At 52.6% G+C, this 27,752-nt stretch overlaps 3 protein-coding genes across 5 annotated transcripts in view; 2 read left to right on the plus strand and 1 right to left on the minus strand.

The window, feature by feature from the left end:
* The first annotated feature begins 556 nt into the window (after window positions 1-556).
* crybgx (crystallin beta gamma X) lies at window positions 557-7,256 on the plus strand. Its single transcript, XM_038814086.1, has 6 exons — window positions 557-582; window positions 2,043-2,091; window positions 2,185-2,306; window positions 4,362-4,497; window positions 5,039-5,178; window positions 7,065-7,256. The coding sequence occupies exons 1-6, from the start codon at window positions 557-559 to the stop codon at window positions 7,195-7,197; spliced, it is 606 nt and encodes a 201-aa protein (XP_038670014.1). The 3' UTR covers window positions 7,198-7,256.
* snapc5 (small nuclear RNA activating complex, polypeptide 5) lies at window positions 7,225-17,835 on the minus strand. Of its 3 annotated transcripts, none has more exons than XM_038813287.1 (4): window positions 17,697-17,835; window positions 14,524-14,838; window positions 11,803-11,901; window positions 7,225-9,511 (listed from the first exon to the last, which is right to left on the minus strand). In XM_038813287.1, the coding sequence occupies exons 2-4, from the start codon at window positions 14,611-14,613 to the stop codon at window positions 9,377-9,379; spliced, it is 324 nt and encodes a 107-aa protein (XP_038669215.1). In that variant the 5' UTR covers window positions 14,614-14,838; window positions 17,697-17,835; the 3' UTR covers window positions 7,225-9,376. The 3 variants fall into 3 exon arrangements, with proteins under 3 accessions (XP_038669215.1, XP_038669217.1, XP_038669216.1); XM_038813289.1 differs by lacking the exon at window positions 17,697-17,835 and adding an exon at window positions 17,639-17,692; XM_038813288.1 differs by lacking the exon at window positions 17,697-17,835 and adding an exon at window positions 17,263-17,490.
* Window positions 17,836-18,132: 297 nt separating this feature from the next.
* Window positions 18,133-27,752, plus strand: part of si:ch211-107o10.3 (uncharacterized protein LOC407663 homolog) — a 55,110-nt gene continuing 45,490 nt past the window's right edge. Inside the window, exon 1 of the mRNA XM_038813461.1 lies at window positions 18,133-18,283. Within this exon, the coding sequence (XP_038669389.1) occupies window positions 18,178-18,283 (106 nt within the window). The 5' untranslated portion in view covers window positions 18,133-18,177. The remainder of the gene's footprint in view (window positions 18,284-27,752) is intronic.

Raw genomic sequence — 27,752 nt, forward strand, 5'->3', positions numbered from 1 at the left:
CGCGACTTGTGGGAGGAAACTGGAGCACCCGGAGGAAACCCACGCAAACACAGGGAGAACGTGCAGTCTCCGCACAGACAGTGGCTCTGTGAAGCAAGTGCTAACTAGTGTGCTACCGTGCCGCCCAAAGATGATTATTTCAACAGAAACAATGTGCAGGGTTACGGGGAAAGGACAAGAGAATAGCACTAAGTCACGATGCTCGTTTGGAGAGCCAATGCAGACTCGATGGACCAAATGGCCTCCTTGTGCACAGTAACACATTTGTGATTTTGGATTGGTGCCCAGGGATCTTTTTCACCCAACGGCGAGGACATATTTCATACAAAAAAAAAATCAAATTATCATAATTGCTTCTAATTGTCTCCTTTGCATGTTTCATTCCAAAGAGAGGGCTGGACAGAGCTTATAAATCACCATGGCCTGGAGAGCTTTGTGATTGGCCAGTCTTGCTATTGATAATAAACATTTTTTAGAAGTTCCCTGTGAACTCTTACCTCGTAGTTTGAGTCTCTAGGTTAACAGATGGGATTGGGAAGCTGTGTGAATTTCATAAATGCCAGTATTTATGTCTGAGATAAGGTAACGTTCCCTGAATTTTAATGGAAAAATTGATATTTTAGGAGTAAATATAAATATGTTCTTCCACTTTCTATGCTTCTATTACAAGTTCTATTTTGAACATTAAGACCTCAGCTGAGCAGTGAACATTAAGCACCTTTGTTACATTGGCCACCATTGATGATTGTCGTTATTCATTGCCGATTCCTTTTAGCTTCATAGCTGGTGGCTTTCATTCCCGCTTTCAGACATCAACTGGGTCAACTTCTGGTGGCCATGATGATACCTTGTCTGATCATTTAAATTTTTTTTAGAGTATCCAATTATTTTTTTTTCCAATTAAGGGGCAATTTAGCGTGGCCAATCCACCTAACCTGCACATCTTTGGGTTGTGGGAGTGAAATGCACGCAGACACGGGGAGAATGTGCAAAGTCCACACGGACAGTGACCCAGGGCTGGGATTGGAACCCGGGTCCTCAGTGCCGTAGGCTGCAGTGCTAACCACTGTGCCCCCGTGCCGCCCGCCTTGTTTGATAAATACTAGTACATCTTGTATGGGGCTGGTTTAGCACACTGGGCTAAATCGCTGGCTTCTAAAGCAGATCAAGGCAGGCCAGCAACACGGTTCAATTCCCGTGCCAGCCTCCCCGGACAGGCGCCGGAATGTGGCGACTAGAGGCTTCTCACAGTAACTGCATTGAAGCCTACTCGTGACAATAAGCGATTTTCATTTCATAATGACGGAGGCATTGAACCATTTCCTTCACTGTGTATTTCCTGTTGCTAAACTTGAGGTGCCTTTAAGCTGCAATGCCTCTCAAAGACCATTTCATCTCCAAGTATTCCAAAAGCAAGCCCAGGGCATGAGAGCATAACTGTTGTTTAATTAGCTGTATCATTAATTGCAACATGTTTGTCAGTTTTAAATTGCTACTGAAGACTGCATTTGAGGATTCCTTTACTCCTGGTATGCAACATGTCCCCTCTGATGTACTAGTATTAATGTATAACTGGTGGAATAGTTACTCATGTAAATTAGGTGATATGTACTGCACTATAACATGCAATGCATAACGTATTATCTGCTATGTCTCTTTTAAGGTAATAATGTCCAATTATTGTTTAGGAAACACATTCCGATCATTGATGTTTGGTTGGAAAATGTTGCTGGTCATAGTTAATCTCAGCCATAAATTAATAATAATCGCTTATTGTCACAAGTAGGCTTCAATGAAGTTACTGTGAAAAGCCCCTAGTCGCCACATTCCGGCGCCTGTTCAGGTAAGCTGGTATGGGAATTGAACCCGCGCTGCTGGCATTGTTCTGATTACAAGCCAGCTGTTTCGCCCACTGTGCTACATTAGTCATTTTTATTCTGAATCTACAACAAAGTCTGTAGTCTGTCTGTGGCCACATATTGCTTTTAATATACTGATCGATAATACAATTTCAATGACTGTCACTGTTTTTACCCCCACAGCAAACTGGGGTCGGTACTCCAACGTGCTTTCTATGGGTCTGGAGGCTGCGTAAGTAAAAACTAGACAGTTGTTAACAGGATGGACAGCTCGCCGCAGAGTGTGTGTGATCACTGATACCCCAATCTTTATGATCTATCTCAGGTGACCCTATATGAGCAAAGAAACTTTTCTGGCAGGCGCTTAGCGGTGACCAGTGACTGTCCGAAGCTGTCAGAATGTAACTTCCCCGAGAGATGCAATTCTGTGCAGGTGGAGAGCGGGGCGTAAGTAGCTTACAATTAACTGATATTTTATACCAACTCATTGGAGGGCAGTGTGATATGGTGACCATAACCACTCTCATACCAGCTGGTGGGAGTCAGTCTTGTGAGGGAGTGGAGACCCACCCACACTACCCAGACATAAATATCCAGCTGGATGTCAGGACTGAGAACTGGAGCTCTGGAGTGGGATTGACTCCCTCACCAGCTGACTCTGGGTTAGATACCCGACAAGGAAAGGGCTGTACACTCACAATGGTTTGAGAACACGCACGAACAGATTCAAAAACAGCTTCTTCCCCACTGTTGCCAGACTCCTAAATGACCCTCTTATGGACTGACTTCATTAACACTACACTCCTGTATGCTTCACCTGATGCCAGTGTCTATGTATTTACATTGATTTGATTTATTATTGTCACATGTATTATTGTACAGTGAAAAGTATTGTTTCTTGCATGCTGTACAGACAAAGCATACCGTACATCAGGAAGGAAGGAGAGACTGCAGAATATAATGTTAATCATAATAATAATCACAAGTATGAAGTTACTGTGAAAAGCACCTAGTCGCCACATTCCAGCGCCTTTTCGGGTAAGCTGGTATGGGAATTGAACCCGCACTGCTGGCCTTGTTCTGCATTACAAACCAGCTGTCTAGCCCACTCATAGCTAGGGTGTAGAGAAAAGATCAACTTAATAAGAGGTAGGTCCATTCAAAAGTCTGATGGCAGCAGGGAAGAAGCTGTTCTCGAGTCGGTTGGTACGTGACCTCAAACTTTTGTATCTTTTTCCTGACGGAAGGAGGTGGAAGAGATTATGTCCGGGATGCGTGGAGTCCTTAATAATGCTGGCTGCCTTTCCGAGGCAGAGTCAATGGACGGGAGGCTGGTTTGTGTGATGGATTGGGCTACATTCACGACCTTTTGTAGTTTCCTGCGGTCTCGGGCGAGCAGGATCTATATCCATACTGTGGACATTGTGTTGCCCTATTATGCATTTTCTTTTTATTTTATTTTCATGTACTAAACGCTCTGTTTGAGCTGCTGGCAGAAAAATATTTTTCGCTGTGCCTTGGTACACGTGACAATAAATGAATCCAGTCCAATGTGCCAGGCAATTTGCACATAGAGCTTCCACAAACAAGAGCTTCCATAAACAAGTTGAATAATCAATGTTTAGTAATGCTGGTTGATGGATAAATATTGACTAGGGCACTGCGGCAATCCCGCTGCTTTTCTTTACATCTTAAGAGGGCAGAGTGGATCCAGTGCAAAGTCACTTCCAATGGTGCACTAGTATTAGGCTAGAATGACCATTCTGGGCAGCATGGTAGCACTATGGTTAGCACAGTTGCTTCACAGCACCAGGGTCACAGGTTTGATTCCCGGCTTGAGTCACTGTCTGTGCGGAATCTGCACGTTCTCCCCGTGTCTGTGGGGGTTTCCTCCGGGTGCTTCGGTTTCCTCCCACAAGTCCCAAAAGACATGCTTGTTAGGTGATTTGGACATTCTGAATTCTCTGTGTACCCGAACAGGCGCCGGAGTGTGGCGACTAGGGGATATTCACAGTAACTTCATTGCAGTGTGAATGAAATGAAAATGAAAACAAATGAAATTCGTTCATTGTCACGAGTAGGCTTCAAATGAAGTTACTGTGAAAAGCCCCTAGTTGCCATATTCCAGTGCCTGTTCGGGGAGGCTGTTATGGGAATTGAACCGTGCTGCTGGCCTGCTTTCAAAGCCAACGGTTTAGCCCTGTGCTAAACAGCCCCTGCACCAACAACGATTATTATTATTCTGCTTCTGAGGGGAGAGTGGTATCAACTGAGCCACACTGACACGCTTTTCCTCTCCACCCCCGCACCTCTTCACAGGAGAAATTGAGTTTTAATCCACTCTTTACAGCCTTGAGATATTTTGGTCTGAATGGTTGCTATGGAGTCAGTCAACATCAATGCCCACCTATTACTCTTCTACTGCTGGTATATCAGACCCAACTGATGCACACACCTGTTGCAACATAAGTAATATTCTTTATTTTCCTTTGTTTTGAACAGTTGGGTTGGATACGAGGGTGAAAATTACAGCGGACGCCAGTACCTCTGGGATGTGTATGACAAACGAGAATACAGCAACTATGATAAGTGGCTCGGAACTTCTGATCACATCTCTTCTGTAAGAGTAGTGCGAGAGGCAAGTAAAAAACAATCCGATTGTTCCGCGATGTTGTAAATCACCAGTTGTAGACAAGGCCAATATTCAGTGAAGGTCCTCGGAGCAGAGGGCAGACATGGAAAGATAGAAACATAAAAATGACAGCTTCCTTTATCAAGTGGTGCATTACAGAATGAAGGTTTCTCGCCAGAGTACCTTACTCCATGCACCCTTCAGCATGGCTGTGCATTGGGTAGAGGTACCAATTGAAGGTTAAGTACCTGATTGATACGGTTCCAGGAACAGGGGTGAGAATTTTGGTTGCAAAGGAATGACCAGAAGAGTTCAAGTCCCAAGAATTAGGATTTGTTGTGGAAAATATTACACCAGAAAATGGACTTTGTGTTATTGGTGAGCGCAAAGGTTGCACTGGTAGTTCCAAGTAGCAGGCTGCCTGCAGTTAAACTGCGGAGCAACACAAATCAAATGGGAAAAAAAACTAATTTTTAAAAAGAGTGTTAGAAAAACTGCAGTCATTGACACAATATTAAATATATTTTTGTGCCTTGAATCCAATAAGGAACGTTCCCCATCAAAAATCTGTTTGTATGAAAAACCTGGCTTTTCCGGAAGGAAGGTGGAGCTCCAGGAGGATATCCCGAATCTCATTTCATGTTTCAACCTCAATCGCTTTGCCTCTGCCAGGGTTCTCGGAGGAGTGTAAGTATAACCTGCACCAAGTGAACCTGGGTCAAGCAAGTGTGCAGAATGGGTCAGGCGGGCTACACAAGTCACTGGACAATTAAAGAGTCTCCTCAAGAAGTGTTGAAGCATCTTTATAAATGCATTAATCATTGGTTACAATTTTATTCACACCATTTCCTGACCGTTTCCCATCCATTAAGAAAGTGTGACTGATGTTGGAACTGAGGCCCCCCCGAGACACCCCCACACCCGAGACACCCCCCACACACCATCACACCCGAGACACCCCCCACACACCATCACACCCGAGCCACACACCATCACACCCGAGCCTCCCCCCACACACCCGAGCCTCCCCCCACACACCCGAGCCTCCCCCCACACACCCGAGACCCCCCAACACACCATCACCCGAGACCCCCCCAACACACCATCACCCGAGACCCCCCCCACACCCCATCACCCGAGACCCCCCCCACACACCATCACCCGAGACCCCCCCCACACACCATCACACGACTCCCCCCCACACACCATCACCCGACTCCCCCCCCACACACCATCATCCGAGACCCCCCCCACACACCATCACACGACTCCCCCCCCACACACCATCACATGAGACTCCCCCCCACACACCATCACATGAGACTCCCCCCCCACACACCATCACATGAGACTCCCCCCCACACACCATCACATGAGACTCCCCCCCCACACACCATCACATGAGACTCCCCCCCCACACACCATCACATGAGACTCCCCCCCACACACCATCACATGAGACTCCCCCCCACACACCATCACATGAGACTCCCCCCCCACACACCATCACGAGACTCCCCCCCCACACACCATCACGAGACTCCCCCCCCACACACCATCACGAGACTCCCCCCCCCACACACCATCACGACTCCCCCCCCACACACCATCACGACTCCCCCCCACACACCATCACGACTCCCCCCCACACACCATCACGACTCCCCCCCACACACCATCACGACTCCCCCCCACACACCATCACGACTCCCCCCCCACACCATCACGACTCCCCCCCACACACCATCACGACTCCCCCCCACACACCATCACGACTCCCCCCCACACACCATCACATGAGACCCCCCCACACACCATCACATGAGCCCCCCCGCACACACCATCACGAGACTCCCCCCCCACACACCATCACGAGACTCCCCCCCCACACACCATCATGAGACTCCCCCCCCCACACACCCAGACCCTTCCCCCCCCACACACCCAGACCTTTCTCCCCCCCACCACACCCAGACCCTTCCCCCCCCACCCCATCACACCCAGACTCCGCCCACCCACACACACCATCACCCCAAGACTCTCCCCGCCCACACACACCAGAGACTCCCCCCCCCCCCCCCCCCCCCTCCCACACACATACATACCCGAGGCCCCCCTCCCTACCACACATTACTGGGCTCTCTGCCATCACATGAGACTCCCCCCCCACACACCATCATGACTCCCACAGGAATAGTTGGACAATCAGGAGAAGTCCCGGCAGACCCATCTCCCCCGCGGAGAATTATGGTCACTTTCTGAAAACCTCAAATGAGATCAGCCAACTCAGTATGGCAGGGAACTGAAACACGGGAGTCCTCGATCTGTCTGGACAGTGCACCTCCCAAAAGCATGAGGAACATTCCCCCTCTCCTCCAACAAACACTAACTCTCCTGCCCCACAATGAAAAATAACTGTGGAGAAACGGCGAGTGTTTTTGTGAATACCTTGTTGCCGTGGCATGATCATCTTTCAGCTAAACATTATGCATCAAGAGCAGGAAGCACAGATTTAAAGAAGCACAAGCTACAGGATCACTATGTGTCATTGTGATTTTTCATTTCCTTCATAGCTGGGTCGCCTACCAGGATGCGAATTACCGGGGCCCACACTACGTTTTGGAAAAGAGAGACTTTAATAATTATACTGAGTGGGGAGCGACTGCTGCTTATATGGGCTCCATCCGACGGGTGCGTTTCCAATGAGTTTTAAGCAGAGAGTTTCCACCATGATCACAATAAAATATCACAATTTTATTATTGGCTAACTTTGTAGCAGTGCAATTATTAGCTGCAATGATCGTTCACATTTTCACAAAGCCCTACATATTTATTATCGTACAGCAATACTTCAAATATGAAAGGAGGTTTTAAGACAGAAAAAAAACCCAGTTTCCTGAAACAACTCAACCAGCCAGGAGGTAAATACTAACACTGTCACTCTCCTCTCAAATGCTACTCCCCTCCAAAGCCTTGATTGGAGATCCCACAAATTCTTCACCAGCGTTCATAATCTGGCATCACCACTTTTCTGGTTCATTTCTGTTTGAGCATTCCCCTTTAGCTCACCAACAGCTCTTGCCCCAGCAGCCAAGATGCTGCATGTTGGCGTTAACTATTGGGCGGCTCACGGTGCCGAGGTCCCAGGTTCGATCCCAGCTCTGGGTCACTGTCCCTGTGGAGTTTGCACAAGGTAGGTGGATTGGCCACGCTAAATTAACCCCTTAATTGAAAAAAAATAATTGGGCACATTTCAACAGATGGATTCTATTTGAAGCAAATGCGAATGGAAAAGAAAACACAACAGAAGTGTTATTTTTACTGAAAAAAGTGGTCACTGGCCAGGCTAAGGTGTGACAGGATGTAAAATCTTGTTAGGTTTTATGGTGTTCTTTTCTTAAAGAGACAAACTTAAACAGTCACAGTTTTAACATCAGACAAAAACTTAATGCCTTTGAAGCAGTACCTTGAGATCATGACTATAACCGAAAAAAACATTCACTGGTAGTTCACAGCCTGCTGCATTTCTAAAGTAACACAAAAAAACCTTATAATGTGGCCTTTAATCCATCTACAATATATTAGAAATCTTACGCGTGGGTATAACAATAAATCCCAAGCAGTACTTGACCCGTCTCTCAGAGGCTGTGGAATTGGCTACACGCTGGAAACTTGACAGGAAAATAACTGCACTGTAAAAACACAGGGAATGACTGAATTACAGGGGTGATTGTACAAATCTGCACACTTGCTCTGCTGGCCTGGAGCACTGGCGAGAGCTGAGCTGGAGGGGGGTACAGGGTGAGTCTCATTAACAGATATGCTGTACTTGCAGGTGAGACTCCACAAATTCACCTGTAGCTAGATCTCGTGTGCAAGATAGCTGCAGTCACACAAGTCAATGAAGGAACAAGTGTGGAGGGTCTCAAACAGTGTTGTGAAGAATATCCAAAGGACTCTGATAGCAGTTGGCTGAAGGTGGTGATTATGACCCTATGCTAAGAGGCTGCAGTAATTGCACTCGTCAGCTTTTTAAAAAACATACATGAAATGTGTAGCAGTAAAATAATGTTAAAATTGCTTCCAAATTCAACAAAACTTACTCCATGCAAAAAGACAAAATGTTTAGCCAGACTTAGCTCATCCTCAACATCAACATCAAATACACCTTCTTTCTTTAACACATTTAAAAGTGGAACATTATTTCAAAGACATGTTTGCTCAAGGCCAACAATATTTAATTCCTTAGGATGTTTTACATGAGATGCGTGCGCCGCAGTATTGGTTAGCACCATTAGAGAACCTCAGTGAGACTCCCAAATAGTCAAGTTCCCCAATTAGCCGATGACAGATACTGCAGTATTTGACCACAGGTCTTGTGGACCTTTACACCTGTCTACTGTTCTGATATCCTCGCACCAATGGCCCAAATAAATGTTCAGGATTGTAGCATCTCACACCCTCTTTATTCCACTATCGCGCTTTTTGGCTTCTTTTTTTTTGACCCATGATTTTTCAATGCTTTCCTGTGCCAGAAACATACACATCATCTTTATTCAACAAGCTGATGGAAGTCCCCAGTCCTACATTTCCTTTCACCTTCAGTCTTTCGCAGCAGTCAAGACAACTAGAAATTCCGTTCAATGTTCCAATCGTTAAAACTGCAGGCTGAGAAATGGCAGAATGGCTGATTCCCCCCCCACTGTGACAACCATCTGCCCAGTGTCTAGCTTACCCTGCAGTTATTGGAAAACCATGCATTTTGACATCATCAGAATCGGAGGCTTCAATCTTTACAAGTGCAGTCCAACACTTCACCTGAAACAGGAATGGAGTGCGTTCTGGTTGTGCGACGTCTTTGCATCTTTGTCTTAAAATGACCCATTTAGGAGTTGTACTCTTCATCCTCTTCCTCCTCCTCTTCCTCATCTCCCGGTCTTAAATTTCTAACTGACTGCAACGTGGTCAGCTGAAGCTGGGTTTGATTGATAACACTTACATCATCTACCTGCATCGAGGACTGTAGAAAGAAATAGAGCAAGTGAAAAATATCACAACAGTCATTTATTGATAAAGACAGACTAGGCTAAAACTTCAACGCATCTCAAATTTCTCATATGTTGGGAGCACTACTTTTCCACAATTATCATTATGCTGTTAAATTCTGTACTTGTGCATCAAATGAATAGCTGATTGTACTCCATTCTTTTTCAATGCTGACTTCAAAGCTCACTGGGGCAGAATGAATTAGTCGGTTTCAGAGAGTGGATGAGGACAGTGCAATTGAGGTGTACATGGACCATGTATCTTCGGCATATTTGCAACCCTGAAGTCCATTCCAATGGATATCCATCACAGAAACAGACCATTCAGCTTGACTAGTCCATACTGGTCTTTGTACACCAGCCTTTTTATGAACGCATTATTTCAGGAGATGCGAGTCGCTGACAATTTGTTTTCCATCTCTAATTGCATGTGGCTTGCTGCTCCATTGCAAAGGGCAATTAAGAACCAACCACATCGCGGTCTGTCTGGAGTCGCATATCGACCAGACCGGGTAAGGATGGCAGATTTCCTTCCCTAAAAAAGGACATTAGTGAACCAGATGGGTTTTACTAGCTTTACATTCCAGATTTATTAATTTAGTTGAAGTTACACCAGCTGCCTTGGTGGGATTTGAACCCCTTTGCCTGGGTCTCTGGATTAACAGCCCAGTGATATTACCATGACACCACATCCTCCTCCCATCCTTCCTCATCTAATGATATCAGCATAGCCCTTTATTCCTTTCTCTCGTGGTTACCTAGCACACTCTTAAACACATCCCACCATTGATCGCAACCACTCCCTTTGTTAGAAAGTTCCACATTTTCGCCATATAGTTAATGAAGTTTCGTCTGAATTCCCATTGGATTTCTCGATGACTTTGGTTATAAATTGGAGAAGATGGAACTGCTCTCCTTGTACAAGAGAAAGTTTAAAAGAGATTTAATTGAGGTATTGAAAATCATGGGTGGTGTTTGGGGGGGGGGGAAGAGAGAGAGAGAGAGAGAGAAAAAGAGGAGATTGGGACAGAATAGGCAGGGCGAAAACTATTCCCATTGGTGAAAGGATTGAGAACCAGCGGACACAGATTTAAGGGGATTGGTAAAACAGCAATGATGACACGAAGAAAAACTTCACACAGTGAGCATTAGATCAGGAATGCACTGACTGAATGTGATGGAGGTAGGCTCAATTGAATTATTAGTGGAAAATGAAGAATATGCAGGGCTACGGGAAGGGGCAGTGGAATGGTTCCTGATACCATCCTTTTAAATCTTCTCTGCACCCTCTCCACTGCTTCTATTTTTAATATATGTCTGCCAGAACTAAGCAGTATTTTAGCTGTGGTCTAACCAAGGTTTGATATAACTTCCCCACTTTTCCAATTCCATCCCACTAGAAGTAAAACCTAGCGCTTATTTTTTAAAAATGGTCATACCATCTTGTGGCACACCTTTTAGCAATGGATGGATTTATATTGAGATCCTTTTGTTCCTCTACCCACCTAGATTTAAACCTATATGACCTTCCCATTCCTCCTATCTCACACTTAGTGTTATATGCTTCGTTTATCAATTATTTGTCCAATCTCCATTGTTATTCATGTCCTTCTGTAATTTGTTTAGGAAGGATGTCAGGGCCTTGGAGAGGTGATTTACTAGGAACAGCAGGCCATTCAGCCCGTCGAACCTGTTCTACCATTCAATACCATCATGGTTGATCAGATACTTCAATGCCTTTTACACACACTTTCCCCATAACCCTTTGCATTAAGTTTCTGATTAACAATATCGATCTATCACCAGAATAATTCCAGGAGAAAGGGATTACAATTACAAATTTCGAAGCTCGGGTTGTTCTCCTTAGAATAAAGATGGTAAGGAGGAAATGTGATAGAGGTATTTAAAATCATGAAGGATCTGTTCCCAATGGCTGAAGAGTCAAGAGTTAGAGGACATTGATTTAAATGATTGATTAAAGAGCCAGAAAGGAGATGAAGAAAATCATTTTTAAAATGCAACAAGCACACAGCAATCTATCTAGTCACATTCCACCGTTCTTCCCTCATACACTGCAAGCCTTTCATGCAGAAGAAATTGGAGCATAGATTGAACTAATGAGTTGGAAAGCACAAACTGATATCAGATGAAAAGAATTAAAATGGTACGCACAAATACTACCCGTTGGCATTTACTGGAGTTTCCTACAACTCATTTTCCTACGCAAGAAATTAAACATTTACATCTTGGGTCACACTCCTCTCACCTCTACAGGTTCAGATGCCTGACCACAGCTGTCACTGTCACCATTCTCGTCATCACCTTGCTTGGTGTTGATCATTGAGCGTAGAGCCAATTCTTCTACCTGAAGGTGCAACACACCCATTTGTACAAGAACACATTCCAATACGAATAGGATAACATTGGACTATTTTAGACTGCACCAGGGGATGAGACAGGGATGTCCCCTCTCCCCACTGCTATTCGCGCTAGCTATAGAGCCATTGGCGATTGCTCAGAGAGCCTCAAGGGGCCGGCCGGCCCGGGGGGGGGGGTGGTGGTGGTAAGAAGGAGCACAGAGTCTCGCTCTATGCAGACGACCTGCTTCCTCAAGGGGCTGGTCTGGGGGGGCACAGAGTCTCGCTCTATGCAGACGACCTGCTTCAATATGTATCGGACCCAATAGAGGGGATGGAAGAAATTATGAAGATTTCAGGGAAATTTGCCCGTTTTTTGGGGTATAAGCTAAATATGGGGAAAAGTGAGATGTTTGCAGTCCAGACGAGGGGACAGGGGAGTCGATTGGGGGAGCTGCGTTTAGGGTGGTGGGGGAAGCTTTAACTACCTAGGCATTCAAGTGGCGTGGGAATGGGACCGGCTGCATAAATGAAATCTGGCCCGACTAGTAGACCAAATGAAGGACGATTTCCGAAGGTGGGACGCGCTCCCGTTGTCATTAGCTGGGAGGGTGCAGATGGTGAAGATGACGGCCCTCCCGAGAGATTCCTGTTTGTGTTTCAATGTCTCCCCATCTTTATTCCGTGGTCCTTTTTTAAAACAGGTCAACAAAGTGACCACTGGCTTTGTTTGGGCGGGCAAGACCCCGCGAGTAAGGAAGGTAATGCTTGAGTGGAGTTGGGGAAAGGGCGGGCTGGCCTGCCAAATGTTACTAACTATTACTGGGCGGCGAATATAGCCATGATCAGGAAATGGGTGGTTTGGGGGGGGGGGGGGGGGGGGGGGGGGGGGGGGGGGGGTCAGCATGGGAGCGTATGGAGGCGGCGTCATGCAAAGGCACCAGTTTGGAGGCGTTGGTAACTGGGCCTCTGTCGTTCCCGCTGGCACGGTACTCCACCAGCCCTGTGGTGGTGGCAGTCCTGAGAGTCTGGGGGCAATGGAGGAGGCATGTGGGAGCATCGGTCTGGTCCCCAATCTGTAATAATAATCGGTTTGCCCCGGGAAGTATGGATGGAGGGTTCCGGATATGGAGGGGAGCAGGGATTGAGAGGATGGGGGATATGTTTATAGAGGGGAGCTTTTCGAGTATGAGGGCACAGGAGGAGAAGTTTGGCTTTGTGAGGGGACTCAGAGCCCCCGAAGTCGGAGACCTGGTTATCGGACATGGCTAGCTTTCTCGGTCTGGAAAAAAATCAAGTTCGCCTTGAGGGGGTCACTGTTAGGGTTCGCCCGGAGGTGGCAACCGTTTGTTGACTTCTTCGCGGAAAATTAATCATCAGCAGAAAGCGGGGGGAGGGTTTAGTTTAGCTTAGAGTAGGGGGTTAATAAAGGTGGGACCTGTAAGGGAGGGAGACAGCTTTCGCACTATGTTTATAGTTTCATGTACATTGTTTATTTTGTTGTTGCTACAATACCAAAAATACCTCAATAAAATATTTATTAAAAAATAAGAACACATTCCAATACAATGCTGGTATCAAATATTTTGAATAGCTTGCATTCAACCCAGGCATACCAAGGTGCTTAAAAGAGGAATAAAGCTGTACGAAGTCACCGGAAGGAAGAGATCATTTAACCCTTCAATTCAATTGGATTATGGCTAATCTGTACCTTAACTCCACTGACTTGGCTTTTTTGGGGTGTATATCCCACTCTTGTCGTTCCCAGATCAGAATTAGTGCATCTGACTCAGGTGACCTGCCCTTTCCAGGGCGAGGCGTTTAGGCATCCCACAACCCTTCCCATAGCTGCAGGGCCCAGGGTACCAAAGCCACTAGATAAGAACATCCTGCATGATGTTAACCTAGAATTTAGAATCAGAACTCCACCCTTCACTCCAGGCTCCAAACCTTCCACTTGCTGACTTGGAAGGAATGCTAATCACTAACTAAAGCCTCGCCCCACTGAATGTCTTTGCCGAAGAAAAAAAAAAAATTCCTAATCTTTCAAATGACTCGCCACGGCTTCTTAGTGAGGTTTGGCAGGGTGGGGGTGCTTTTCCCATTTTCTGGGAAAGCGTTTACTGATTAAACAGTGAGCAAGTGGCATGAAAATGGAAGAATGAGAAAATACTCTTCAAAATAGAAGAAATAATGATGAATATTTTACACTCTCCGAAATGTAGCTTTTATATACTTACTGCACTAAAGCTGATTGTATTTCCCAGCCCAGGTCTGTTGATTAGTCTGTTGCAGCATTTTGTCAAATGAGAAAGCTCAGGGGTGCTTTATCGACATCACAGGAGGGAACAAAGCATAAAACTCAAGAGTGTTTATTTGCATGATGGGAGCAGAGATCCCCTTCACCCTGAACCCCCAGCCCAAACTGCTCCAATCACAAAGCAGCAGGAACAAACAGCAGCAATAATGAAATGGTGGGGGTGGGAAGAAGGTTCACAAGCCTTATTGCCAACCTGTGCTCTACTGGAGGCATTTGCTTACTGGTGAAAAGGCACTTCATTGAAGTACAGGTCAGAGAGTGAGTTAGTTCTATATGTAAACAATAAATATGCAATGTTCTTTGGGTTTACCTTGAGCCGGTTTAATTGATCCTGTAAACTGGTTTTGATTTTCAGTAGAGCTTCCTCTTCTTTCTTCAGCTCCTGCAGCCGGCTCAGCATTCTGAGCCCGTTGGAATTTAAAGCTTCACCTGTAGAAGGAATAACTGCACCTTTTGAATAATTGCGCCAAGAGATGCTCCGGATTATGCATTGCACTCTTTGTATGGAGGGGGCAGTCTTTGTCTGAAGGCAGGATAGAGGAGCAATAACAGCTTTGGTTAAAGCACGCTGCTAATTAAAAGTAAAAAAGAACATCAGGCGAGACAAGCAGCTTCCCGTCAACATCTGAAACAGAAAAAAACAATTTAGCAGCTTTTATGGAGTCACATAAACAATGTTAGCTAATCCTCTGCTCACAAACACCACATTTTTAAATAGCCAAAGGCATTTACACTCTGCCCACACCCTACCCAATTCAAGCATACACAGCTTAAACAAGCAGAAAACGTCCCCCCCGTCTTCCCCCCCCCCCACCACCCCAACTTGAGTTAAGATTAATGGATGATCTAACAGATGTTTAAAATGATTTGACAGGTTAGATACAGAGAAACTTATATCCACTGGTGGGGGAAATCAGAGAAAGTGGTCACAGCTTTAAAATTCGAGTGAGGCCATTCAGAACGCAATCAATCTAAAATGGTCTCCCGCAAAAAGCTGATGCTAGGAGCAAATGAAAATTAGGTACAGATGTCCATGAAAATGGAGCTAAAGTGAGTTAATGGGGTTGAGAACAGATTTGATATAATTGAACATTGGAACTGGCTCGAGGGGTTGAATGCCCTATTTCTGTTACTAATTTGTAAATAAATAACGTACACACATCTTCATAGAGTTACAAAATGTTGGCAAAGGTTAACTTCCTGAACAGCCATACAGAGCCACAGGTTCTATCTGCAGCGATGCAAACTTTCATTTAAAGAAATATGCATAGCTTCGGACCAAAAAAAAACCCTTTATTTGTGCTTGCAAATCAGAATCACATAGCACAAAGAGAATGGCCATTATATCTGTGCCGCTTCTTTGAAACATTTAGCTTAATGCGTCTCTTACGATAAACCTGGGAAAGAATTTCACCTTATTTACTCTCCAAAAACCCCCAGGATATTGACCCTTCTCTCAAATTTCATTGAAGTAAATGGAAGATCAAAGACTGAATATATATAACTTGCCAAAAACACTTAATCAATATAATTGGCAGAAATTCACAACTAGAAATGACTGTCGGCTTAAAATATCACACCTCCAACCCTATGGCATTTATTATCTGTTGGACTTTAACCTGGTGTTGTAAAGATGACAGAAAATTCCAGAAATGCACAGCATTCATACCAACTCATAAAGGTTGAACACTTCAGACTTTAATTTCAGGTCCGTGATCATGCACATTCCCCCACATTTAAAACTTCTGTAATGGAGCTGCTAGCAGCTTGCATTTATGTAGCACCATTAACATTGTAAAGCATCAGAGAAGCATAAATGCAACATTTTGCATTAGAGTTAATAAGACTGGTGATTAGACTATAAGATATAGGAGCAGTATTAGGCCTTTCAGCCCATTGAGTCTGCTGTCATTCAATCATTGCTGATATGTTCCTCATCCACATTCTCCTGCCTTCTCCCCAATGGGGTTTCCTATTGTGGGCAGCCCCACGCCGTCGGTAAATCACCATGCTGCTGACGAAACAGAGAATCCTGACAGCGGAGAATCCGCTAGCACGGTAGCATTGTGGGGGGGGGGGGGGGGCAGCACAGTAGCATTGTGGGGGGGGGGGGGGGCAACACAGTAGCATTGTGGATAGCACAATTGCTTCACAGCTCCAGGGTCCCAGGTTCCATTCCGGCTTGGGTCACTGTCTGTGCAGAGTCTGCACACCCTCCCTGTGTCAGCGTGGGTTCCCTCCCACATTCCAAAGATGTGCAGTTACGTGGATTGGCCATGATAAATTACCCTAAGTGTTGGGTGGGGTTACTGGGTTATGGGTGGAGGCGTTGACCTTGGGTCGTGTGCTCTTTCCAAGAGCCGGTGCAGACTCAATGGGCCAAATGCATTGTAAATTCAATGATATTAATCAAGAAACCCCCTTACTAATCAAGAACCAGCTTTGTGATTGATCTGCTGTTTCCTACAGGGTTACAGACCAAGAGCTGGAAGGTGAAATAAAACAGAATAGTTAAATTTTAGAACATAAGAACTAGGAGCAGGAGTCAACAATTTAGCCTCTTGAGCCAGCTCCATCGCTCAATGTGATTATAGAACATAGAACAGTACAGCACAGAACAGGCCCTTCGGCCCTCGATGTTGTGCCGAGCAATGATCACCCTACTCAAACCCACGCATCCACCCTATACCCGTAACCCAACAACTCCCTCCCTTAACCTTACTATTAGGACACTACGGGCAATTTAGCATGGCCAATCCACCTAACCCGCACATCTTTGGACTGTGGGAGGAAACCGGAGCACCCTGAGGAAACCCACGCACACACGGGGAGGACGTGCAGACTCCACACAGACAGTGACCCAGCTGGCTGATCTCATCATGGCCTCAACGCCACCATCGTGCCAGTTCTCCATAACCCTTCAACCCATTGCCAATTAACAATCTCTCTAACTCCTCCTATCCCTGCATCCCCCACATTCGTAGCGAGTGCCACAGATTCACGACCCTTTGGAAGTAGTTTTTCCTCAAATCTGTTTGAAATTTGCTACCTCTTATCCTGAGACTATGGCCCCTCATTCTAGTTAACCGTATAGATTTCTATCTGTTTGGAACTGGGACCATTGGACCATTCCTCCCACAGCCTGGCGATGGTGGATAACACTCCTGCATTGATATAGCACCGTGCACTGCCCCCCAGATGAGCCGACGTGCTTTATGGCTAGTAAGAGACAGGGCAGCAGCGGATTTATGCTCCTGATGCCGCAGACAGCAGCGGGGCGGTGTGTTGTTGTTGATGGAGGAATGAGGAAGGCCCGGACTGGGTTTGGCCACAGGCCCAGCCGGCGGTCCGCAGGGCGGGGCGGGGGGGTTCCGGGGATTTATTTCCAAGGCAGTGAGGCCTGTCTGCAAAACCAGACCACGAACCAAGTCTAATTGTCCAGTTCTGAGTCCCCAGGCCCCTCCGCCGCCATTTTCCTCTCACCTCCACATGAACCGAATTCCAACCGACTCCTTTCGTCACTTCCCATAGTTAGCGCATGCGCAACAGCGAGTTTAATGTGGTGAAACGTGAGCCGTTCAGGTTCCCGCATGCGCGAGACCGACTCCGCCACCAACAACTGACCCCATCCACCGGCCCCGCCCCCGGTGACCCGCCCCGCCCCCGGTAACAGGCCCCGCCCCTGGTTACCAACCCCGCCTCCGGTGATGGCTCCCGCCCCTAGTAACAGGCCCCGCCCCCGGTGATGGGCTCCGCCCCTGGTAACAGGCCCCGCCCCCGGTAACAGGCCCCGCCCCCGGTAACAGGCCCCGCCCCCGGTGACCCGCCCCGCCCCTGGTTACCAACCCCGCCTCCGGTGATGGCTCCCGCCCCTAGTAACAGGCCCCGCCCCCGGTGATGGGCTCCGCCACTGGTAACAGGCCCCGCCCCCGGTAACAGGCCCCGCCCCCTGTGAGGGGTCGGAATGCAGTCGGGCGGACGGCAGTTTCCCGCCTCCGCCATGGAGTCCTGGCAGCCGGCAGAGTTTGTGCAGCAACACTGGCTGGAGGCCTGTTCCTTCGCGGCGGCGGGTGAGAATCTCCAACTTCCAGATACTGTCCGCGGAGCGGGAGGCGCTCGGCCACCATACAGGTGGGGGGGGGAGGAGGGGGGGGGAGGGAGGAGGAGGGGGGGGGGGGGGGGGAGGAGGGGGGGGGGGGGGGGGGAGGAGGAGGAGGAGAGAAGAGGATGAGAGGGAGGGAGGGAAGAGAAGAGGATGAGAGGGAGGGAGGGAAGAGAAGAGGATGAGAGGGAGGGAGGGAAGAGAAGAGGATGAGAGGGAGGGAGGGAAGAGAAGAGGATGAGAGGGAGGGAGGGAAGAGAAGAGGATGAGAGGGAGGGAGGAGGGAAGAGAAGAGGATGAGAGGGAGGGAGGGAAGAGAAGAGGATGAGAGGGAGGGAGGGAAGAGGATGAGCGGGAGGGAGGGAAGAGAAGAGGATGGGAGGGGAGGGAGGGAAGAGAAGAGGATGGGAGGGAGGGAAGAGAAGTGAGAGAGGGAGGGAGGGAAGAGAAGAGGATGGGAGGGAGGGAAGAGAAGAGGATGAGAGGGAGGGAAAGAGAAGAGGATGGGAGGGAGGGAAGAGAAGAGATGGGAGGGAGGGAAAGAGAAGAGGACTGAGAGGGAGGGAGGGAAGAGGATGAGAGGGAGGGAGGGAAGAGAAGAGGATGGGAGGGAGGGAAGAGAAGAGGATGAGAGGGAGGGAAGAGAAGAGGATGAGAGGGAGGGAAGAGAAGAGGATGAGAGGGAGGAAGAGAAGAGGATGAGAGGGAGGGAAGAGAAGAGGATGAGAGGGAGGGAAGAGAAGAGGATGAGAGGGAGGGAAGAGAAGAGGATGAGAGGGAGGGAAGAGAAGAGGGATGAGAGGGAGGGAGGGAAGAGAAGAGGATGAGAGGGAAGGAGGGAAGTGAAGAGGATGAGAGGGAGGGAAGAGAAGAGGATGAGAGGGAGGGAAGAGAAGAGGACGAGAGGGAGGGAGGGGAGAGAAGAGGACGAGAGGGAGGGAGGGAAGAGAAGAGGATGAGAGGGAGGGAGGGAGGGAAGAGAAGAGGATGAGAGGGAGGGAAGAGAAGAGGATGAGAGGGAGGGAGGGAAGAGAAGAGGATGTGAAGGAGGGAAGAGATAGGATGAGAGGGAGGGAGGAAGAGAAGAGGATGAGAGGGAGGGAAGAGAAGAGGATGAGAGGGAGGGAAGAGAAGAGGATGGGAGGGAAGAGAAGAGGATGAGAGGGAAGGAGGGAAGAGAAGAGATGAGAGGGAGGGAGGGAAGAGAAGAGGATGAGAGGGTGGGAGGGACGAGGATGAGAGGGAGGGAGGGACGAGGATGAGAGGGAGGGAGGGACGAGGATGAGAGGGAGGGAGGGAGGGACGAGGATGAGAGGGAGGGAGGGACGAGGATGAGAGGGAGGGAGGGACGAGGATGAGAGGGACGAGGATGAGAGGGAGGGACGAGGATGAGAGGGAGGGAGGGACGAGGATGAGAGGGAGGAGGGACGAGGATGAGAGGGAGGGAGGGACGAGGATGAGAGGGAGGGAGGGACGAGGATGAGAGGGAGGGAGGGACGAGGATGAGAGGGAGGGAGGGACGAGGATGAGAGGGAGGGAGGGACGAGGATGAGAGGGTGGGAGGGACGAGGATGAGAGGGTGGGAGGGACGAGGGTGGGAGGATGGGAGGGACGAGGATGGGAGGGACGAGGATGGGAGGGACGAGGGATGAGAGGGAGGGAGGGACGAGGATGAGAGGGACGAGGATGGGAGGGAGGAGGATGGGAGGGAAGGGAGGGACGAGGATGGGAGGGAGGGAGGGAGGGAGGAAGGATGGGAGGGACGAGGATGCGAGGGAGGGAGGGACGAGGATGGGAGGGAGGGAGGGACGAGGATGAGAGGGAGGGAGGGAGGGAGGGACGAAGATGAGAGGGAGGGAGGGAGGGACGAAGATGAGAGGGGGCAGGGAGGGACGAGTATGAGAAGGGGGGGACGGAGGGACGAGTATGAGGGGGACGGAGGGAGGAGTGTGAGGGGGGAGGAGGGGGGAGTGTGAGGGGGAGGAGGGGGGAGTGTGAGGGAGAGGAGGGGGGGAGTGTGAGGGAGAGGAGGGGGGGGAGGTGAGGGAGAGGAGGGGGGAGTGTGAGGGAGAGGAGGGGGGAGTGTGAGGGAGAGGAGGGGGAGGTGTGAGGGAGAGGAGGGGGGGGGGGGAGGGAGAGGAGGGGGGGGGGGGTGAGGGAGAGGAGGGGGGAGCGTGGAGGGAGAGGAGGGGGGAGCGTGGAGGGAGAGGAGGGGGGAGCGTGGAGGGAGAGGACAGGGGAGCGTGGAGGGAGAGGAGGAGGGAGCGTGGAGGGAGAGGAGGGGGGGAGCGTGGAGGGAGAGGAGGGGGAGCGTGGAGGGAGAGGAGGGTGGAGGGAGAGGAGGGGGGAGTGTGGAGGGAGAGGAGGGGGAGTGTGGAGGGAGAGGAGGGGGGGAGTGTGGAGAGGAGAGGAGGGTGGGTAGTGTGGAGGGAGAGGAGGGGGGGAGGTGTGGAGGGAGAGGAGGGGGGAGTGTGGTGGGAGGGGGAGGAGTGTGGAGGGAGAGGAGGGGGGCGTTGTGGAGGGAGAGGAGGGGGGAGTGTGGAGGGAGAGGAGGGGGGAGTGTGGAGGGAGAGGAAGGGGGACGTGTTGGAGGGAGAGGAGGGGGGAGTGTGGAGGGAGAGGAGGGGGGAGTGTGGAGGGAGAGGAGGGGGGAGTGTGGAGGGAGATGGAGGGGGAGGAGGGGGGATGTGTGGAGGGAGAGGGGAGAGTGTGGAGGGAGAGGACGGGGGAGAGTGTGGAGGGAGGAGGGGGGGAGTGTGTAGGAGGAGAGGGGGGAGTGTTGGATGGGAGAGGAGGGGGGAGTGTGGAGGGAGAGGAGGGGGGAGTGTGGAGGGAGAGGAGGGGGGAGTGTGGAGGGAGAGGAGGGGGGAGTGTGGTGGGAGAGGAGGGGGGGAGTGTGGAGGGAGAGGAGGGGGGGAGTGTGGAGGGAGAGGAGGGGGGAAGTGTGGAGGGAGAGGAGGGGGGGAGTGTGGAGGGAGAGGAGGGGGAGGAGGGGGGAGAGTGTGGAGGGAGAGGAGGGGGGAGTGTGGAGGGAGAGGAGGGGGAAGTGTGGAGGGAGAGGAGGGGGGAGTGTGGAGGGAGAGGAGGGGGGGAGTGTGGAGGGAGAGGAGGGGGGAGTGGTGGAGGGAGAGGGAGGGGGGAAGTGTGGAGGGAGAGGAGGGGGGAGTGTGGAGGGAGAGGAGGGGGAGTGTGGAGGGAGAGGAGGGGGGGAGTGTGGAGGGAGAGGAGGGGGGAGTGTGGAGGGAGGGGGGAGGGTGGAGGGAGAGGAGGGGGGGGGGGGGGGAGAGGAGAGGAGGGGGGAGGTGGGGAGGGAGAGGAGTGGGGAGGGAGAGGAGTGGGGAGGCGGGGAGGGAGAGGAGGGGGGAGGTGGGGAGGGAGGGAGTGGGGAGGGAGAGGAGTGGGGAGGGAGAGGAGGGGGGGGGAGGGAGGAGGAGTGGGGGGGAGAGGGGAGGAGTGGGGAGGGTGAGGGAGAGGAGTGGGGAGGGTGAGGGCGAGGAGTGGGGAGGGTGAGGGCGAGGAGTGGGGAGGGTGAGGGCGAGGAGTGGGGAGGGTGGGGTGGGGAGGGGGAGGGCGAGGGAGTGGAGGGGGAGTGTGAGGGAGAGGAGTGGGGAGTGTGAGGGAGAGTGAGGAGGGGGTAGTGTGAGGGAGAGTGAGGAGGGGGTAGTGTGAGGGAGAGTGAGGAGGGGGTAGTGTGAGGGAGAGTGAGGAGGGGGTAGTGTGAGGGAGAGTGAGGAGGGGGTAGTGTGAGGGAGAGTGAGGAGGGGGGAGGGTGAGGGAGAGTGAGGAGGGGGTAGTGTGAGGGAGAGTGAGGGGGGGTAGTGTGAGGGAGAGTGAGGAGGGGGTAGTGTGAGGAGAGTGAGGAGGGGGTAGTGTGAGGGAGAGTGAGGAGGGGGGAGTGTGAGGGAGAGTGAGGAGGGGGTAGTGTGAGGGAGAGTGAGGAGGGGGGAGTGTGAGGGAGAGTGAGGAGGGGGTAGTGTGAGGGAGAGTGAGGGGGGGTGGGAGTGTGAGGGAGAGTGAGGAGGGGGGGTAGTGGGGGAGAGTGAGGAGGGGGTAGTGTGAGGGAGAGTGAGGAGGGGGTAGTGTGAGGGAGGTGAGGAGGGGGTAGTGTGAGGGAGAGTGAGGAGGGGGTAGTGTGAGGGAGAGTGAGGGGGGTAGTGTGAGGGAGAGTGAGGAGGGGGTAGTGTGAGGGAGAGTGAGGAGGGGGTAGGTAGTGTGAGGGAGAGTGAGGGGGGGTAGTGTGAGGGAGAGTGAGGAGGGGGGTAGTGTGAGGAGAGTGAGGAGGGGGTGGTAGTGTGAGGGAGAGTGAGGAGGGGGGTAGGTGAGGGGAGTGAGGAGGGGGGGTTAGTGTGAGGGATGAGTGAGGGTGGGGTAGTGTGCGGGAGAGTGAGGAGGGGGGTAGTGTGAGGGAGAGAGTGAGGAGGGGGGTAGTGTGAGGGAGAGTGAGGAGGGGGTTAGTGTGAGGGAGAGTGAGGAGGGGGTAGTGTGAGGGAGAGTGAGGAGGGGGTAGTGGAGGGAGAGTGAGGAGGGGGTAGTGTGAGGGCGAGTGAGGAGGGGGTAGTGTGAGGGAGAGTGAGGAGGGGGTAGTGTGAGGGAGAGTGAGGAGGGGGTAGTGTGAGGGAGAGTGAGGAGGGGGTAGTGTGAGGGAGAGTGAGGAGGGGGGTAGTGTTAGGGGTAGGTGTGGAGGGGGGTAAGTGTGAGGGAGAGTGAGGAGGGGTTGGTGTGAGGGAGAGTGAGGAGGGGGTAGTGTGAGGGAGAGTGAGGAGGGGGGAGTGTGAGGGAGGGTGAGGAGGGGGTAGGTGGTAGGTGAGGGAGGTGAGGAGGGGGGTAGTGTGAGGGAGAGTGAGGAGGGGGTAGTGTGAGGGAGAGTGAGGAGGGGGTAGTGTGAGGGAGAGTGAGGAGGGGGTAGTGTGAGGGAGAGTGAGGGGGGTAGTGTGAGGGAGAGTGAGGAGGGGGGGGTAGTGTGAGGGAGAGTGAGGAGGGGGTAGTGTGAGGGAGAGTGAGGAGGGGGTAGTGGAGGGAGAGTGAGGAGGGGGTAGTGTGAGGGAGAGTGAGGAGGGGGGGTAGTGTGGGGGGAGTGGGGGGGGTAGTGTGAGGGGGAGTGAGGAGGGGGGTAGTGTGAGGGAGAGTGAGGAGGGGGCAGTGTGAGGGAGAGTGAGGGGGGGCAGTGGAGGAGGTGGGGGAGAGCGGGGGGGGGGGAGAGAAGAGGACGAGAGGGAGGGAGGGAAGAGAAGAGGATGAGAGGGAGGGAAGAGAAGAGGATGAGAGGGAGGGAGGGAAGAGAAGAGGATGTGAAGGAGGGAAGAGAAGAGGATGAGAGGGAGGGAGGGAAGAGAAGAGGATGAGAGGGAGGGAGGGAAGAGAAGAGGATGAGAGGGAGGGAGGATGAGAGGGAAGGAGGGAAGAGAAGAGGATGAGAGGGAGGGAGGGAAGAGAAGAGGATGAGAGGGTGGGAGGGACGAGGATGAGAGGGAGGGAGGGACGAGGATGAGAGGGAGGGAGGGACGAGGATGAGAGGGAGGGAGGGACGAGGATGAGAGGGAGGGAGGGACGAGGATGAGAGGGAGGGAGGGACGAGGATGAGAGGGAGGGAGGGACGAGGATGAGAGGGAGGGACGAGGATGAGAGGGAGGGAGGGACGAGGATGAGAGGGAAGGAGGGACGAGGATGAGAGGGAGGGAGGGACGAGGATGAGAGGGAGGGAGGGACGAGGATGCGAGGGAGGGAGGGACGAGGATGAGAGGGAGGGAGGGACGAGGATGAGAGGGAGGGAGGGACGAGGATGAGAGGGAGGGAGGGACGAGGATGAGAGGGTGGGAGGGACGAGGATGAGAGGGTGGGAGGGACGAGGATGAGAGGGTGGGAGGGACGAGGGTGGGAGGGACGAGGGTGGGAGGGACGAGGGTGGGAGGGACGAGGGTGGGAGGGACGAGGATGGGAGGGACGAGGATGGGAGGGACGAGGATGGGAGGGACGAGGATGGGAGGGACGAGGATGGGAGGGACGAGGATGGGAGGGACGAGGATGGGAGGGACGAGGATGAGAGGGAGGGAGGGACGAGGATGAGAGGGAGGGAGGGACGAGGATGGGAGGGACGAGGATGGGAGGGACGAGGATGGGAGGGACGAGGATGGGAGGGACGAGGATGGGAGGGACGAGGATGGGAGGGAGGGAGGGACGAGGGAGGGAGGGAGGGACGAGGATGGGAGGGACGAGGATGCGGGGGAGGGAGGGACGAGGATGGGAGGGAGGGAGGGACGAGGATGAGAGGGAGGGAGGGAGGGACGAAGATGAGAGGGAGGGAGGGAGGGACGAAGATGAGAGGGGGCAGGGAGGGACGAGTATGAGAAGGGGGGGACGGAGGGACGAGTATGAGGGGGACGGAGGGGGGAGTGTGAGGGGGAGGAGGGGGAGTGTGAGGGGGAGGAGGGGGGAGTGTGAGGGAGAGGAGGGGGGAGTGTGAGGGAGAGGAGGGGGGAGTGTGAGGGAGAGGAGGGGGGAGTGTGAGGGAGAGGAGGGGGAGTGGGGGGGGAGTGTGAGGGAGTGGAGGGGGGAGTGTGAGGGAGAGGAGGGGGGAGTGTGAGGGAGAGGAGGGGGGAGTGTGAGGGAGGGAGGGGGGAGTGTGAGGGAGAGGAGGGGGGAGGGTGAGGGAGAGGAGGGGGGAGCGTGAGGGAGAGGAGGGGGAGCGTGAGGGAGAGGAGGGGGGGGGGGCGTGAGGAGAGGAGGGGGGGAGCGTGGAGGTAGAGGAGGGGGGAGCGTGGAGGGAGAGGAGGGGGGAGCGTGGAGGGAGAGGAGGGGGGAGCGGGGAGGAGAGGAGGGAGGAGTGTGGAGGGAGAGGAGGGGGGAGGAGTGTGGAGGGAGAGGGAGGGGGGGAGTGTGGAGGGAGAGGAGGGGGGAGTGTGGAGGGAGAGGAGGGGGGAGTGTGGAGGGAGAGGAGGGGGGAGTGTGGAGGGAGAGGAGGGGGGAGTGTGGAGGGAGAGGAGGGGGGAGTGTGGAGGGAGAGGAGGGGGGAGTGTGGAGGTAGAGGAGGGGGGAGTGTGGAGGTAGAGGAGGGGGGAGTGTGGAGGTAGAGGAGGGGGGAGTGTGGAGGTAGAGGAGGGGGGAGTGTGGAGGGAGAGGAGGGGGGAGTGTGGAGGGAGAGGAGGGGGGAGTGTGGAGGGAGAGGAGGGGGGAGTGTGGAGGGGGGAGTGTGGAGGGAGAGGAGGGGTGAGTGTGGAGGGAGAGGAGGGGGGAGTGTGGAGGGAGAGGAGGGGGGAGTGTGGAGGGAGAGTAGGGGGGAGTGTGGAGGGAGAGGAGGGGGGAGTGTGGAGGGAGAGGAGGGGGGAGTGTGGAGGGAGAGGAGGGGGGAGTGTGGAGGGAGGGGAGGGGGGAGGGAGAGGAGGGGGGGAGTGGGGAGGGAGAGGAGTGGGGAGGGAGAGGAGTGGGGAGGGAGAGGAGTGGGGAGGGAGAGGAGTGGGGAGGGAGAGGAGTGGGGAGGGAGAGGGAGAGGAGTGGAGAGGGTGAGGGTGAGGGCGAGGAGTGGGGAGGGTGAGGGCGAGGAGTGGGGAGGGTGAGGGCGAGGAGTGGGGAGGGTGAGGGCGAGGAGTGGGGAGTGTGAGGGCGAGGAGTGGGGGAGTGTGAGGGAGAGGAGTGGGGAATGTGAGGGAGAGGAGTGGGGAGTGTGAGGGAGAGGAGTGGGGAGTGTGAGGGAGAGTGAGGAGGGGGTAGTGTGAGGGAGAGTGAGGAGGGGGTAGTGTGAGGGAGAGTGAGGAGGGGGTAGTGTGAGGGAGAGTGAGGAGGGGGTAGTGTGAGGGAGAGTGAGGAGGGGGGTAGTGTGAGGGAGAGTGAGGAGGGGGGTAGTGTGAGGGAGAGTGAGGAGGGGGTAGTGTGAGGGAGAGTGAGGAGGGGGGTAGTGTGAGGGAGAGTGAGGAGGGGGTAGTGTGAGGGAGAGTGAGGAGGGGGTAGTGTGAGGGAGAGTGAGGAGGGGGTAGTGTGAGGGAGAGTGAGGAGGGGGTAGTGTGAGGGAGAGAGGAGGAGGTGGGGGAGAGCGGGGGGGGGGGGGGAGAGAGAGAGGGGGGGTACAGTCTCGATGGGCCAAATGGCCTCCTGCACTGTGAATTCTATGATCTGTGCAGACCCAAGGACAGCATGGTAGCACAGTGGGTAGCACTGTTGCTTCACAGCTCCAGGGTCACAGGTTCGATTCCCGGCCTGGGTCACAGTCTGTGCGGAGTCTGCACGTTCTCCCCGTGTCTGCGTGGGTTTCCTCCCACAAGTCCCGAAAGACGTGCTGTTAGGTAATTTGGACATTCTGAATTCTCCCTCTGTGTACCCGAACAGGCGCCGGAATGTGGCGACTCGGGGATTTTCACAGTAACATCATTGCAGTGTTAATGTAAGCCTACTTGTGACAATAAAGATTATTAAAATTAATTGAAACACCACAGCATTTGGTGGAAATGTAATTCCACTCGGCTGGTGTGACGTTTAGAGAAAGATGTAATCTTGGGACTTCCGGTGGCGGCGATGATGTAGGAAGCCGCACATTTGGGAGCTCCGGTTTTAAACGGACTTTTCGGCTCTTTTTAGAGCCCAAAACGGAAATTTTTCGACGTCTCCCGGTGGGAGAAGGTGTGCTGATTGACTTTCTCCGCAGTTCATGACTCGGACTCGGAGTGGAAAGGTGGGAAAAACGGCAGCAGCTCCCCAGAAAAAACGGGGGAAGGAATCCAAGATGGCGGCCGGCGGAGCTCCAGAGGAGTGGAAGCAGTGGGCCCAGGAGCAACAAGCTGCTCTCCTGCGCTGTTTTGCAGATTTCAAGGCTGAGGTACTGAGCTCTCTGCAGGAAACAAACAAAAGGCTCTCGGAGATCCAGACGACCCAGGGTGCTGCCATCATGGCGTTGCAGGCGCAGGCCACTGAACAAGAGAAGGAGGCCGGGATCCTCGTGAGTAAGGTGGAGGGGCACGAGGCGCTCCACAAGAAGTGGCAGGACTGCTTCGAGGAGCTTGATCACCGCATGAGGCGGAAAAATCTGCGGATCTTGGGCCTTGCGGAGGGGCTGGAGGGGTCGGACCTGACAACCTACGTGGCTACAATGCTGAACTCGCTAGTGGGGGCCGGGTCTTTCCATCTGCCCTTGGAGCTGGAGGGAGCCCACAGGGTACTCGCCAGGAGGCCTAAGGAGAATGAACCCCCGCGTGCGGTGCTGGTGAGGTTCCACCGGTTCAGTGATCGGGAGTGTGTGCTGCGCTGGGCCAAGAAGGTGAAGAGCAGCAACTGGGAGAATGGGGTAGTACGGATCTACCAGGATTGGAGTACGGAGGTGGCTAAGCGGCGGTCCGGGTTTAATCGGAAGAAAGAGGTGCTTTACAAGAAGAAGATAAAGTTTGGAATGTTGCAGCCTGCGCGCCTGTAGGTAACTTATTCGGACCGTCATTGTTATTTCGATTCCCCGGAGG

This window comes from Scyliorhinus canicula, chromosome 12, assembly GCF_902713615.1.
Source record: "Scyliorhinus canicula chromosome 12, sScyCan1.1, whole genome shotgun sequence".
Classification (NCBI taxonomy): domain Eukaryota; kingdom Metazoa; phylum Chordata; class Chondrichthyes; order Carcharhiniformes; family Scyliorhinidae; genus Scyliorhinus; species Scyliorhinus canicula.